The sequence below is a fragment of the Talpa europaea genome (genome assembly GCF_964194135.1).
Source record: "Talpa europaea genome assembly, chromosome: 3".
Taxonomy (NCBI): domain Eukaryota; kingdom Metazoa; phylum Chordata; class Mammalia; order Eulipotyphla; family Talpidae; genus Talpa; species Talpa europaea.
In genome coordinates, this window is record NC_140069.1 from 105,811,297 (window position 1) to 105,825,037 (window position 13,741).

The following is a 13,741-nucleotide window of genomic DNA, read 5'->3' on the forward strand; positions in this document are numbered from 1 at the left end:
GGCAGCTCTTCCTGCCCGCTTGTGCCTATGCAAGTGTCTTTTACTTTTCTGTCCCTTTTCTAATAAACTTGCTCTTTATTTATTTATTTTTGTGGGACCCTCACAGGCGGCCGGGGATCGAACCGGCGCTGCAGAGGCTGCTGCGGGCAGCCTCGCAATCCAGCGCTCAACTGCTGCGCCACCAGGGGAGGCCCTATAAACCAGCTCTTTAAATACAACTAACATCTCTGTCTCCTGGAGAAACTCGCCTGGGAAACTCGCCATGTGCCGCTGAAAGGGGAGCTCTGGTGAAACCTTTCCCAGCATGAATCCAAGGACCCCGCACTGCAAACCCACAGACTCCAAAAATGACATCAGTGCCATTTTGCAGAGCAAAAATCAATCATGAGTTGTTTATGCATCCTTATATTTATACAAATTAAATGCATCACGTTTGTTATTTATTTTGAGCACTTAAGAGTATCACAAATTCAGACCCCTTCTAATTGTGCCTTAATAATAAAAGATATTTGGGTGATTTGGATGCTCTAGAGAATCTAAACATTCTTCAGAGGTAACTAGAAGTCTATTTTAGGAGAAAAAAATGGTTGTAAACATGGAAGGAAACTATTCACTGGCTTTCCAGGAAAAGGTGTCTGCCTGGCAGCCATGTGTGAGCACACACCCCTCAGGGGCTGCGCTCAGCCGTGCCTAAGTGTCTGTCTGAAACAGGGCCACTAAGATGGCCACTAGTCTCTGTGCCTCAATTTCTCAGTTTTTCTTGTCCCTAACACCACGCCTAACATTCTCGCTCCACTTCTTATTCTTGTGTGTCTATGTATGATTCCTCTTTTCCTTATTTCTCCTGCAGAAGGAAGAAATAAGAAAGCTAACGCTTATTGAACACTAATGTAGGGTAAAGAAAATATCAGGCTTTTCTGCCCTTCCGCCATCAGGATAGATGATGGATCCTTATCCTGAATGCATGCCTGATGGCGGGCACCTGGAATAGGGTGTGGGCATAGGTAGATAGGATTCACCTGGGCTAAGACTGGGCTTTTAAGGGCGGCGTCACAGGGACGCCAGTAGCAGCAATAAAGCCGAAGCCGAAGCCGAAAGAGAAGCCGAGAAGCAGCAGAACAAACTCCAGAGAGCACAGATAGAGTGAAGACTTGCTGGGGTTGGGAGGCCTGCCAGCCTCCCACCCCCCCAGCCAGCACCCCTGCCTTGCACGTACCCGCCGAACCCCAATAAAAGACCTGCAAAACCACTGAGGACTCAGACTCCTCCTTTACCCGGTCTGCATGAGATCAGAAAACCTGCACTGGGTCCTGGTCCTGACCTCTACAACTAAATATTAGGGTTTCTCAGAACTGGACCCTGGGGCTTCAATTTTGCTCTTGCTGTACTGATCCTAAAGAAGACAAAATACAACCTAGCAGTAAAGAGCAGGAACTCGGGGGCCACAATACCTAGGCTGGAATCCTGGGGATACTTGGGGTAATCATGGGCAAGATACCCTAACATACATGTGCCTCAAACCTCCTATCTGGGAAAATGGGTATGGCAATCAGTGTCACAGTGAGAATGACTTAGCAGTGAAATAAGTTTAAGATAAATGAATTAATCTAAATGACTTAAAACAATGTCTGGCACGATGTAGGCCCCATGTCCCTCCAAGAGTTAGTCACAATTCCCAAGGACGATTTATTCTTTACCATAATCAGGTAAGCATTTATTATCTCATTTTCAAGATGAGCCAATCAAAACTCAGAAATATTAAGGGATTCGGAGCTTTAAGTGTGGAAACAGCATTCAAAGGCAAGTCAGTATTAGATACCTGTGCTTCTCCAAGTGCACCACACTGCCTCCTACCCATTCTACTCCCAACGCCGTACCCTCAGCCCTTTGCCTCCACCCATGTTCCTACTCCTTTTCCCCAAAGAAGCTGCATATGTTTCCCATTACAAGGGTGTTGTGTGCAAGTTTCTGCCTATCAGTAACCACTGTAGTGGTTAGACAGGTGCTTGTGGTTCTTAGTACGGTTGCAAAATACTCTTTAGTGATGCCCATAAAGAGACTTTGAAAAATAGAGGATTATTATTACTTACAAGCACACCAGGGGCCACACATTGAGATCACTGTGTAGGTGAGAGAGAAGTGGGAAGAAGGGGACGCCACCTTTATGTGTTGTGTGACAGCTGGGCAATGAATCACTGGTCCTCTTTGAAATCGACAATGGGCATCAAAGTCAAGCACTACATGCAAAAAGAAAAGCCAGCTCTCAGGGCTTTTACTGCAATGATCTTCCAGGCTCTCAGAAGCAGTGGTTCTAAATGTGGCAATTTTGCCTCCCAGGGGACATATGCCAACATCTGGAGACTCAGGTTCTTCTCACAGCTGGGGAGGTGCTACTGACATCTAACAGAGAGGCCAGGGTGTTACCAAATATCCCCCAAGACAAAGACTTCTCCCAACCAAGACACTGTAGTGAGAAGCCCTACCAGTAAAGAGCCAGCTGCAAGCAGGAGTGCAGTGGCTATGACCACAGGAAGCAGGCAGGTAATGAAAATAAGTCACGGAGGACAGCAGTAAATGGGCAAAAAAGAGTGGTCTTTATCATCTTTCCATATTCAGGGTACATTTTTTCATTATGCTTGTTTTGACCATGGCATCGCATCTTAAGTTACAGTCCCTCACCACAGACAGGCTTTGTGTGCAAGTTTAACTAGTATATCCACAAAGCATAGCACCCCTTCTATTTTTACCTGAAACACAATGCCCTCCCCAGCTATCTTTGTCTTCCCTCCTTTGAAAAGGGACACAGGTACAGGAAACATGTCACTCTTCTCTCAAATCAAAGTAAAATAGCAGTTATATTGTTACAGGGCAACCCTAATGTGAAATGGGTTGGCCTGACTCTGGGTCCTCACCTGGGTGCTTATAAGGAACTTATGAGACACAACTGTAGGCACACACAAAAAGGTTAATAAAGGATTTATTTACAAAAAGGGGGAAATAAAGAAAGGAATAACTCAGGGAGAAAGAGATAAATTGGTGAATGTGTCCTACCAGCTCTGCTGAGCTGGGACCCTAATAGCACGCTGAAAGCTGGCAAAAAACCGAAGGGGACCCCAAGGCCCGCATGTCTGGTTATATACCAAGTCTGTCTGCTTAGCTCCACCTTCAGTTCCCAGCAATCCTCCCTTCAGTGGTGATGACATGATAGGATTTATGGTCCTTGGTGTCTTGATCTCTTTAGTCTGGGGTGGGGGTGGAGTCCGTAACACATGTGTTTGTGGAGTGTGTTCAGGACATCCTTTTCCCCAACAGTATCAGATGATAAATGACAACTGGCGATCCCAGTTTGGGGGAAACAGTATATGAGGAAAAAAATGGACTTTGGCAAACTAGAAAAACAAAATTTTGGCAAACTGGACTCTGTGTTCCCACTTAGGAAGGGGAGGAGGATATTTACTTAGTTCCAGGGCAAGTGTGCCCCATGGGGATGTCAGCTCAGTGATGTTCCATAGCACGCTTCGAACGAGAGGCAGAACATCACACTTTAAAGTGCAGATGCTTTTCCTCCACCCCACCCATCCCCAAATTCTGATTTTATTGCTCTGATGTGTGATTTGGTTATCAGGATTTTTAGTTTTCATGACTCTAGTACACAGCTAAGATTGAGATTGAGTTCAGGTGTCCCATTTTTACATGTGCACAAACTAAGGGTCATTAAAAAAAAAAAAAAAAAACGAGTTTAACAAGAGTTGAATTGGAAGTTTTTCTTAAACAGTGTTTTCAAACTGTGGGTCATAATATTAGATCATAAAATTAAAAAGCAACATCTTATTAAAAAGCAACATCTTTTTTAAAAGAGACTAGACAGTCCAAGTGTAGTAAATAAGGGTAAGTGCAGGATGTTACAGGGCCCTTTTGTCTTAAGTAAGTATATGCACATATGTACAGATGAGTCTCCATTGTCTTTCCAATATGTTCTCCTCCTTTCTCTGACCTGTTCCCAGTTTTAGGAACATTCAACCCTCACATAAGGATTCATTTTGGTCCCTTGCCTCAAGGTTTTCACTTGGCTAGCCAGTGAGCAATGCCAGGGTGGGAGCTAAGTGTTTGGGGGCCATTCTTCTTGGATGATCTTGCTGCTACAGCACAGCTCTCCTGGGTTCTTCTCCTGAAAAAGTTCCTCTTCCCTTCAAGCTTTCCATGTTGACAATTCCTGGCTGCCTCAGTATCCTCTGTGGATTCTTTAAACCTGCTCAAACTTCTGAAAACATACCACTTATTAAGTGTGTTTCCTGCCAGGACAATGACGTGCATAAATAGGTGACAAACACATGCATAAATGCACTGGGTGGCATTTTCAAAAGCGTGGACAATTTACACATAAACTATATTGTTTATTGCATGGGTTCTCATTAAAAAAGTTTGAGAACCATTATCATGGTACTTCTGATACAGGGAGCTACTGCACTAAAAATTCTAAAAATAAACATTTCAAGAACCCTTTCTTACAACTGTTGTCGAATAAATATTAACTAATGTCCAAAAAGAAGAAAAATATATATATTTACTAAAATTGATTTGAACAATGCTTAACAACACTATTGGAGAATGGAAAGACCACCCCGGTAGGTAGTAAGTTCCTCTTCACAGGGCTTAATACACATGACCAGGAGAAAAACTGAAATAGGGACCCTTCATCAGTTTCTAAATCTTAAAATCAGTCATCAAATCTTCCATCAAGGAACCTCAAGTTGTGAAAATGTCTTCCTAAACACAATGAAGCAACTTTTGTCATAACAAAGTCCCCTACTAAAAAACTGTACAATGTCAGCTCAGCCCTCACTCATGAATCCCAGTGGTTCTGCTGAGCCATCCTCAAGCTGCTCTGTGGTCTCATGCAGATGGCTATCAATGGCAGGAATTCTCCAAACCTTGGTCTGGTCATCCAACCTCCCTATATGGGATGACCAGTGTCCAAAGTGCGCCCAAGAACATGGAACAGGTCCTTCACTGAACCTCCATCCAGGGCCCACAGGAATGAGTCAAATAAATCAAGTGCCACACAATATCACATTAATATAAATCTGTATTTAGGCACATGTATTACTAAATCCAAACATAAGCCATCCAGCATAATGTAAGAGTCAAAGGAAAAACAATTATCAGAAAAGAAAATACATAAGAAAATAGCAACAGATATTACATCACTCTATGATTTGTTACTGCAACCTCCCTGAAGAAATGTCATTCTGTATTTCACCATATAATGGTTAATGTTTTCATCAGTCATTCAAGAAATATGCAACTTCATTCTGTTACCAGACTTCAAATCAGTATTAAATATTTGCTTGTGTAACAGCAACAAAATACTGTTAAATCAGTGCCTTCCCGTGCATTTATTACCCACTCCAGTTAGCTCTGCCCCTCAGGAAGGTGCCCCTGGGGTAAGTAGAGCAGTTGATGTCATAGGGAAGAAAAGGCTCACAAAGGAAATAACTTGAAACTTATGCTAAACTTAACCATTGTGAACTGAATCTGGAGCCTCTGTCTCATCCACTGTACCATGCTGCCTCCCCAAGGTGAACCGATCTAACCTGCACACCAGCCAGGCTTTTTGAGATCGCTACTGAAAACACTTGAGTTTTTCTAGGCTTTAATCTTTAATCTGCAATAGAAAAAAAAAGTACCCCAATAATAAAGCCAACCTTTCCTGAGCCTATTAACACACACACACACACACACACATACACACACAGGACTCTGGCTTTTTATGACTGAGTGGCTTCTAGTGGTGGATGTTATCTCCAGGGAAGCCGATTTTGCTGTGTCCTATTCCTCGGCCTATTTGCACACGAAATTCTTTTGGGTCACTAAAAGAATCTTAAAGAGTAACAAGGAATAAATCACCAAAAGTTAAATAATTCGGCAGCCAAAGCCCTTTCATGGCATTACATAGGAAAGGAAATGTGACAGCCTTTTACCGAATGACTTGGAAAAACTAGGCCTATTATCTAAACTGTTCTAACTTGCCTTATCGGATGTGCATCCGGAAACAAAGGGAACCTTAAGTCGGCCTACAACCTGTGAACGTTTCAACTTTCTTTTTTTGTCTTTTTAAAGCCTAACGTTACACATTATTCCTTTGGTGCCTGGCGGCGAGACCAAAAGAGCCCTCCTCGCCACAGGCTCCCCCGCTCAGCGGGAAGCACTAGCCCCGGGCTCCCCAAACACAACACGTCCTGGAAACTGAGGCGCCCAGGGGGAAATCACAAATAAGTGTCACCGACGGCGTCTGCGGCCAAGTAAAAAGCACGCTACAATTTAATAAGTTTAGCAACTTTCCAGGACAAGGCACGAGCTTTTGCTTTCGGTCCTACACCCTCACTCCCAACCTGAAGCCAACCATCCTCCGCGGCAGGGGCCGAGATAACGGGAAGGCGACGGGTCCGCGCCAGGCAGCACTGCCCGAGTCTCGTCCGCGCAGACCTGCCGGTTCTCCGCCAGGCCGGGCAGCTGTTGATCGCGGGGCCATGTTTCCAAATACAGGGACCGGGAGCGGCTGGAGAGCGAACGCGGCAGGCTGAGCCGGGGGAGGGGAGGAGGAGGTGAGGACGTCCCGGGAAAAGTCGGAAAGGGCTGCAAACTGGCGGGGGCCGGCCCGCGGGGCTCGGCGGCGCCGAAGCGGGGAGGGAGGGAGCGAGGGGGGCCCGCGCCTCAAAGTTCCGCGTCCGGCGGCGCCCGCGCGCCGGGTCTGCTCACCTAGCAGGAGCGTGGTCCAGGTCCGGCCGCGCCCCGCGCGCCGCAGGCCCAGCGCCCCGCGCAGCCCCGCGGCCAGCCGCCCCCCGAGGCCGCCCCCTGCGGGCGGCGCGCCTGACTCCGAGCGGGGCCCCTTCTTGCCCCCCGCGCCCTTGCGCCCCGAGGACGGGGACGCGCGCTCGGGCCCGGGCTCCCCGGCGCCCACGTCCGGCGCTCCCCTCAGCGGCGACTGCGAGGCACGGGGCGGCTGGGGCGGCTTCGGGGCCGCCTCCCGGTGCTTGTTCCGCGCCTGCAGGACCATCTTGGCATAGTCGCTCCCCCTCGCTGCGCGCGCCCGGACGGCAGCCGGGAAACGGCGGGCTGGCGGGGTGGCCCGGGCGCCGCTCACTCTCCGGCGGGCGGGCGGGCGGGCGGGCGGAGGGCGGGCCGGTCCCTCCCCGCGGGCGGGGAGGCGGAGAAAGCTGCAAGGCCGGGCGGCGACTGCCAGCCTGGCTGTGCGGCCGGGAGGCGGCGCCGGACTCGCGCTCCCGCCGCCGTTGCCGCTGCTCCCGTTGTCAAGGCGACAGCGGAACGCCGGGGGGCGGGGGCGGGGACTCCCTGCGAGCGGCCGCGGCCCCGCCTCCTCCGCCCCTCCGTGCCGGACGCGCGCTCCCGGCCCCCCAGCGCGCACGCGCGGACTTCCGGCGCGGGCCGGGCCAACCCCGCGGCCGCCCCGCGACCCCTGCTCAGCGCGGCCCGCGCGGGTCTGGGTCGGAGGCTCGCTTGGGCCCCCTTCCCCGAGCCGCCGCCCGCCCTCTGGGAGGGGCCGGGAGGAAAGACCCCTCTGAGGGCGGGAGCCGCTAGGCGAAGTTCGGACCCGATTAAGGCTGCGCCGGGAGCCTGGAGGAGAGAGACCTCGTGGCCCAGGCGGCGCGGCGCGGGGGTGTCTGACCCGGGGGAAAGTGCCCCAGAACCGCCACTGGGGTGCGCTGTGCGTGCGCCCTGGAACCTCGCCCTCCCCCGGCCTGCCCCCCTCCCTCCCCCGCTGTTAGGCGGGCTGATGGTCAAGCCTCGGTGCTATGTTTATTATTGCACAGTGCAGCTACCTAGTTCACGGATGCGATGAACTGCTGAAGCCAGTATGGAATGCCGACAAGGTGACTCAGGAGAGAGCTGATGAGGGTCGAGGCACACCTGTTGCCGGCTTTTAATGCAGTGCAAAAAACCAGGGTAGGCGACCACCTTCAGGCTGGACGTGGTGAAATTGACAGGCCCGAGAAGGAAAGGTTATCAACAAGTATGTTTTGTTAGTTTCACATGCTGTAACTTTCTGGCTCCATAGAAAGTAAGGGGAAAAAACTTTATTTGCTGCAAAAATAAAAACCAGTCTGAAACGTATTTTCTTTCACACGGCAGCAGAATGCAGGAGTAAAGAAAGCCCCCCGCCCCACCCCGGGAAGATGAAGAAAACCAGGTGGATCCCAAGTTTTCCCTCCCCCCCTCCACTCCCTGTGCCCACTTCTGTGGTCTTTGTACAAAGCCCTACACCTACACCTCCTGGAATACTTACCAGTCTGGTCCCTTCCTTGTGAGGCTAGTTCCAAAGAGTGCCTGAATTCCAGTTTGAAGATGGAGGCACATCGTTCTGACGCTCTTTGTAACTCCAGGGGCTTCCCTTAGCTTGGGATCCTCACCCTTAAGTTTCTCTGCCAGAAGTTAAGACCATCGTTGATAAATTGTTATGTTTTTTTAAGGGACAATGAACCTTTCACTGGGGGAATTCTTTTTTGCAATGCTAATGAATAATTCCTCATACACTGTAAATTTTGTGAATTGGATATGCGGATGTCTTTTTGGAGCAAAGGATAACTTTTTAGACACTGACTTTTTAAAAATATTTAGAATTGAGTTAATGCTGTTTTACAAGGTGCAATGGAAAGACCCTAGACTTAAAAAATGAAAGTGATACAAAAAAAAGGTGATATCAGAATTTGAAACAATGTGTCAGATGGATCCAGTGTTACTCTCTTGGATTACTTTTGAATTTGTTACCTTTTAGGTTTAAAAGTAACCTAATTTAATGTCTAATAAAGGTAATACAAATAATTTGTTCATGGATTTTAATTATTAGAAAATACATGGAGAATGAGGTTCAATATTGAAACTATTGGCTTGCTTGCCTGTCTCTTTCTCTACATGAGGGGCCTGGGATTCAGGAACTGCTTCTTTCACCCCATACCCTTTACCAGAGTTGAATGAATGAATGAATGAATGTGATTGAATGAATGTGATTGAATGAATGCAGGAAATGGCATAATCAAATGACCTTTCATAAAACATTTTGTGGTGCTGGTCCATTGAAAGTCACTCAGTTCTAGCCCTCCTCTGTTTTGATCTGGTATTTATGGAGGACCTATCAAGTTCCTGTCACCTTCATATGGTCTCAAAGAGTCTTGTCCAGAACCAACTATGAAGCTTTGTTGAACTGAACTGAAAGAGGAACACCTATGTGTAAGACACACCCAGTGAGTTTTTATCAACTCCATCAGTAGTGACAAGTAACCCTTATTGGCTTGGTCACCATATGAGGAATCCCAGAGTGGAGCAGTGTAGGTATTGGATTAAAAATATGGTAAATCGAGGACCAGGTTCCAATCTTTACTTTGACATTCATCACCAGGTAAGCAGCATGTGACCTGGGCCAAGTTATATGACCTATTTTAGTCTCTGTTTCCTCATCCCTAAAATGTAGTTAATAAAAACATCTACTTTACAGGTTTATAAGACTCACATAATATAATGCATGCAAGATATATAACAATTACTTCCATCAACGTAATTGCCTGATAAATGTTCAAAGCAGTGGATGTGGCATCAGAAGGATGGCAAATCCTCTGTCTTCCCAGAGTCTAAGGCTCACAGTCCAGGGTGGGGTACAAAGAGGGAAATCAAGGACAGCTATGTGATCTTTAGACCAGACCCTTCCTTCACGCTTCTAAGTTTTTGAACGATCAATCCCCGCTAAATTTCCCTGCTTCCCATACATACTTTTGCAATGATGCCACTGATGGGCCATTAAGCCCAGATCAAATAGTAAATAGTACCTCTCATCACCACCCCCACCACCAAAAGAAGGATGTTTCACACAGGGGGAGTGATGGAGTGAAACTTAAAACAGTCATGGAAGGTTACATGCCAGATTTCATTTTATCCTTCTAACTATAAGATCCATAAGAGCAGAGACTGCAGCATGCTCATATCAATATCTTGAGGCCAGTGCCTGCCACATAGTGGTAGATAACTAAAAATATATATATAGACAAAGTGAAAGCTGCATTTAAAAAATTGTGTTGTGCACAGATGAGCCTCTGAATTGACTCTAGATTATAATGAATACAGAATAAGCATTACAATTACTCATCACTTTTAATGTTTTTTTCACCAAGGAGTCCCAGATGACCAGAAAGGTATTTCCTGATGTGACTATAGAAATGCTGGACAAAGGCAGACATATTCCAAGAACAGAACCCAACAGAGCAACCACTCAAAAGGAACTTCTGACCTGGTCCCCTCCCTGGGTACTAACCCAATCCTTTCTCACAAAAGGCTACATTCAGGTGTTTTAAATAAAAACTTTTAATTAAAAAAAAAAACACTTTGGTGATAGAGGGGGATGAGATTAAAAGGGGAAATTAACATAAATGGTATAAAGTAAGAGGAAGACAAATAAATAATGAAAAAAGAAACAGCAATATTAAAGTATGGAGACCAGAAAATACTCCTAAATGGGACATGAAAAGCTATATTTGGTCAAGAAATGACTCTGCTGAGAATCAATTTCTTTATTTCTCTACATTGGCATTTTATAGGTGCTGTTTAAAACTTCTAAATTTCTTTCCTCTTTTTTCCCATGTGCCCTCCTACTTACAGAGTGAGAGCAAAAGGAGAATCTTGGCTATGGCACCTACTTCTCATATCCTAGAACTAGGTAACTTGATCTCTTTATTGGAGAAAAGTCTTGGGGTCAAGTTCTAGATTCTGGTAATGGTGTCCCTCAGCAGCTGCTCACATCAGAAGAACCTGCAAATCCCAACCCAAGTCATAGAAACCTAAAATACTTGCATTAAAGTGTATCTGTGTAAACATCAATTCCAAAGAACACCTGCACCCCTATGTTTATAGCAGCACTGTTTACAATAGCTAAGCTTTGGAAACAACCCAAATGCCCAAAAATAGATGACTGGATCAAGAAGATGTGGTACATATATACCATGGAATATTACTCAGCATTCAAAAAAGATAAACACATGCAATTTGCAGGAACATGGATGGCGCTGGAAGGGATCATGCTCAGCGAAATAAGCCAAAAAGAAAAAGAAAAATACCGGATGGTCTCACTCATAGCAGGAATCTAGAAAACTTAAATAAGGGACCAGGAAAATGAATAACTATAAGAAAGTGAAAATCAAAATCAACAAAAAACTATGAACCAGAGACACTTTTAGGGGGGCGGGGGCGGGAGGGGAGGGATTGGGGTCAGAATGGGGGGCTGCAATTGTATGGGGAATATAACAATAAAATTTATAAAAAAAAAAAAAATAAATAAAATGTATTTTTGTTGAAAAAAAAAAAATAAAAATAAAGTGTATCTGTGTAATTCAACTTTCTACAAAGCTCCAACATTAACTTGTCACTGTATTAAAATGTATTCCTTTAGTCTCTGGTGAAAATAAATGTAAATTGCTACTTTATTGCCTTTCAGATTTTATCTTCTGTCTTTCTCATAGCTGACCTGTAATTTAAACTGTTCATACTCCAAATAGTGTTCCCGAAAAACTCAATTAGTCCTAGTTTTAATGCATCAAAAACCTTTCCTGTCACATAGGAGCATGTTACCCTAAAATGTAATTCTGTTATTGAGGGCTTAAAGGCTTATTGATATTAGAGATAGTAAAAAGTCATATTCTAAGTCCCTATAGCCAAAGAACTTATAGTTTAGTTGGACAGATAAGGGAAGCTAGAACAAAATCTATTTATGTAGCAAAATGTGTGATTCAGAGCTAAATACAGAAAGAATTTCAAAGAGAAGAGCCCATGGCTGACATGACTGAGGAGTTTTCAGGGAGGAAATGAAAGGTGATGTAGGCCTTGCTGGAACAATAGATTCTGTTTGAATAGAAGGACACATGGAAAAGGTGTTATAGAAGGAAAAAGTACCATTCTGAAACTCTTGGTCAGTGTGTGACATATAATAGGTGATAATATGAGCTCCCTTTTTGGAATAAAGAAGAAAAGAAGCAGCAAATGTATGTTTGAGTGGGTTTGTTACTTGAATGGTAAAATGCAATAATAAGTAAATGAATGGATTAAAAAGGGAATAAAGGGATAAAGGAATGATTGTAACATGAAATGTTCAGAGTGTCTAAACACGGAACCTGGCTCTTCACACCCCCAAATCTATCCAGACCTCAGCAGATTCCTTCCAGAAGGATGCTGAGCCTCCCCTGCACCCAGGTGGCCTTAGGAGTACAGATAATCCCCAATTTATGATGGTTCACGTTTTATATATATATATATATATATATATATATATTTTTTTTTTTTTACTATACTTGTGCATAAGCATAAGACCTCTGGTCTCTAGCACAGACCATGACTTGCTTGTATCCAGTGGCCTCTGCTGGCTGACTCCCAGCCAGTTGCCTAAGCCTCCATCTCATCTGCCCAGAGACACAAACAAGGTGGAGGGCTGATTTCTTTAGACATCATAGCTCAGTTACCTATCCCCATTATTCAGGGTAAACACCTGTTAGTATCACACAATTATTCTCTCACGCCTAAGCTGTTTACTCTGGACTTGGCCTGTGCTCCCTGAGGCCACCAATCCACCCCTGATACACACAGCCTCCAACCGCAGTCTCCACCTCTGCAACCTCCACCTCTCAGCTCTTTCCAGAGACCCTTCTTCTCCTGTGACAATTTCATTGTCCCACAACTCCACCCCTTCTTTGCTGATTTCCTTTCTGCCTCTTGGAGGGCTCCTCTGAACTCCTTGACATCTCTTCTCTCTGTGTGCTGTCCAACAAAGACTGCCAGTAGCACACATCCCCCATTTACCCTGGCCCCAGGGCCCTCAGTCCTCCAGTGTTATTAATGACTTCAATACCCTTTTATCACTGAGCCTTTCAGCTTCTTGACATCCTCCTTTCTGGTGACCTGCCCTCCTCCTCCATGTCATCTACCACTCATGGTCTCATTCTGCTCCTTGCCATTACCCCAAACTGACTTCGCCTCTGCATTTTACCATTCAAGTAACAAACCTCCAATGACTCTCAGTCTCTTTGCTATTCCATCTCAAATGTCAAGCTCCATCAGTGCAACTCTCGCTGCCAGGACTCTGTCACCCTCCCCTGCACAGTCCTTCTGTCTTACCTACCTGGCAATATCCCACTGTCCAGCTTTGGATCTACACCCATGGTGCAGAGGAATGCTGGAGAATTCCCAAACTTGTCAGGCAGGGGATTATTTGTTTCCATCCGTAACTAGACCCCAATTGCTGCCCTGAAATCCTCTGTGTTCACCTGGTCTCATCCTCCAGAGCAGGTATAGCTTATATCTGTTATCAATGGAAGGTCTGTGTCACCCATGCCCCCAAGTCCTGTGCTGAAAGCCCAGTATGGTACTGTTTGGACATTGGGGTCTGAGTGGTGATTAAATCATCAGGGAGGAGCCTTCAGGAATGATAGTAGTGCCGTTACCAAAGGACCTTAAGAGGACTCCTTCACCCGGTTCCTCTACATAAGGACACAGCAAAAAGAAGCCCCTCTATGAGCCAAGAAATAGGCCTTCATCAGACTCTAAATCTGACACAGCTTTGATCTTGGACTTTCCAGCTTCCAACATCTGAGAAGTAAATCTCCACTGTTTATAGGTCACCCAGTTTGATGTCTATAAACTGACTGGCTACCCAGTCAGTAGCCCAAGCTGAGTAAGTCCCTCAAACCTA

At 45.8% G+C, this 13,741-nt stretch overlaps 1 protein-coding gene across 1 annotated transcript in view; it reads right to left on the reverse strand.

The window, feature by feature from the left end:
- The window catches only part of DPY19L1 (dpy-19 like C-mannosyltransferase 1), a gene marked incomplete at both ends in the record, with an annotated part of 81,304 nt that extends 74,247 nt beyond the window's left edge, over positions 1–7,057 (reverse strand). The window contains 1 exon segment of the mRNA XM_084230773.1: positions 6,760–7,057. Within this exon segment, the coding sequence (XP_084086899.1) occupies positions 6,760–7,057 (298 nt within the window).
- Positions 7,058–13,741: the final 6,684 nt, after the last annotated feature.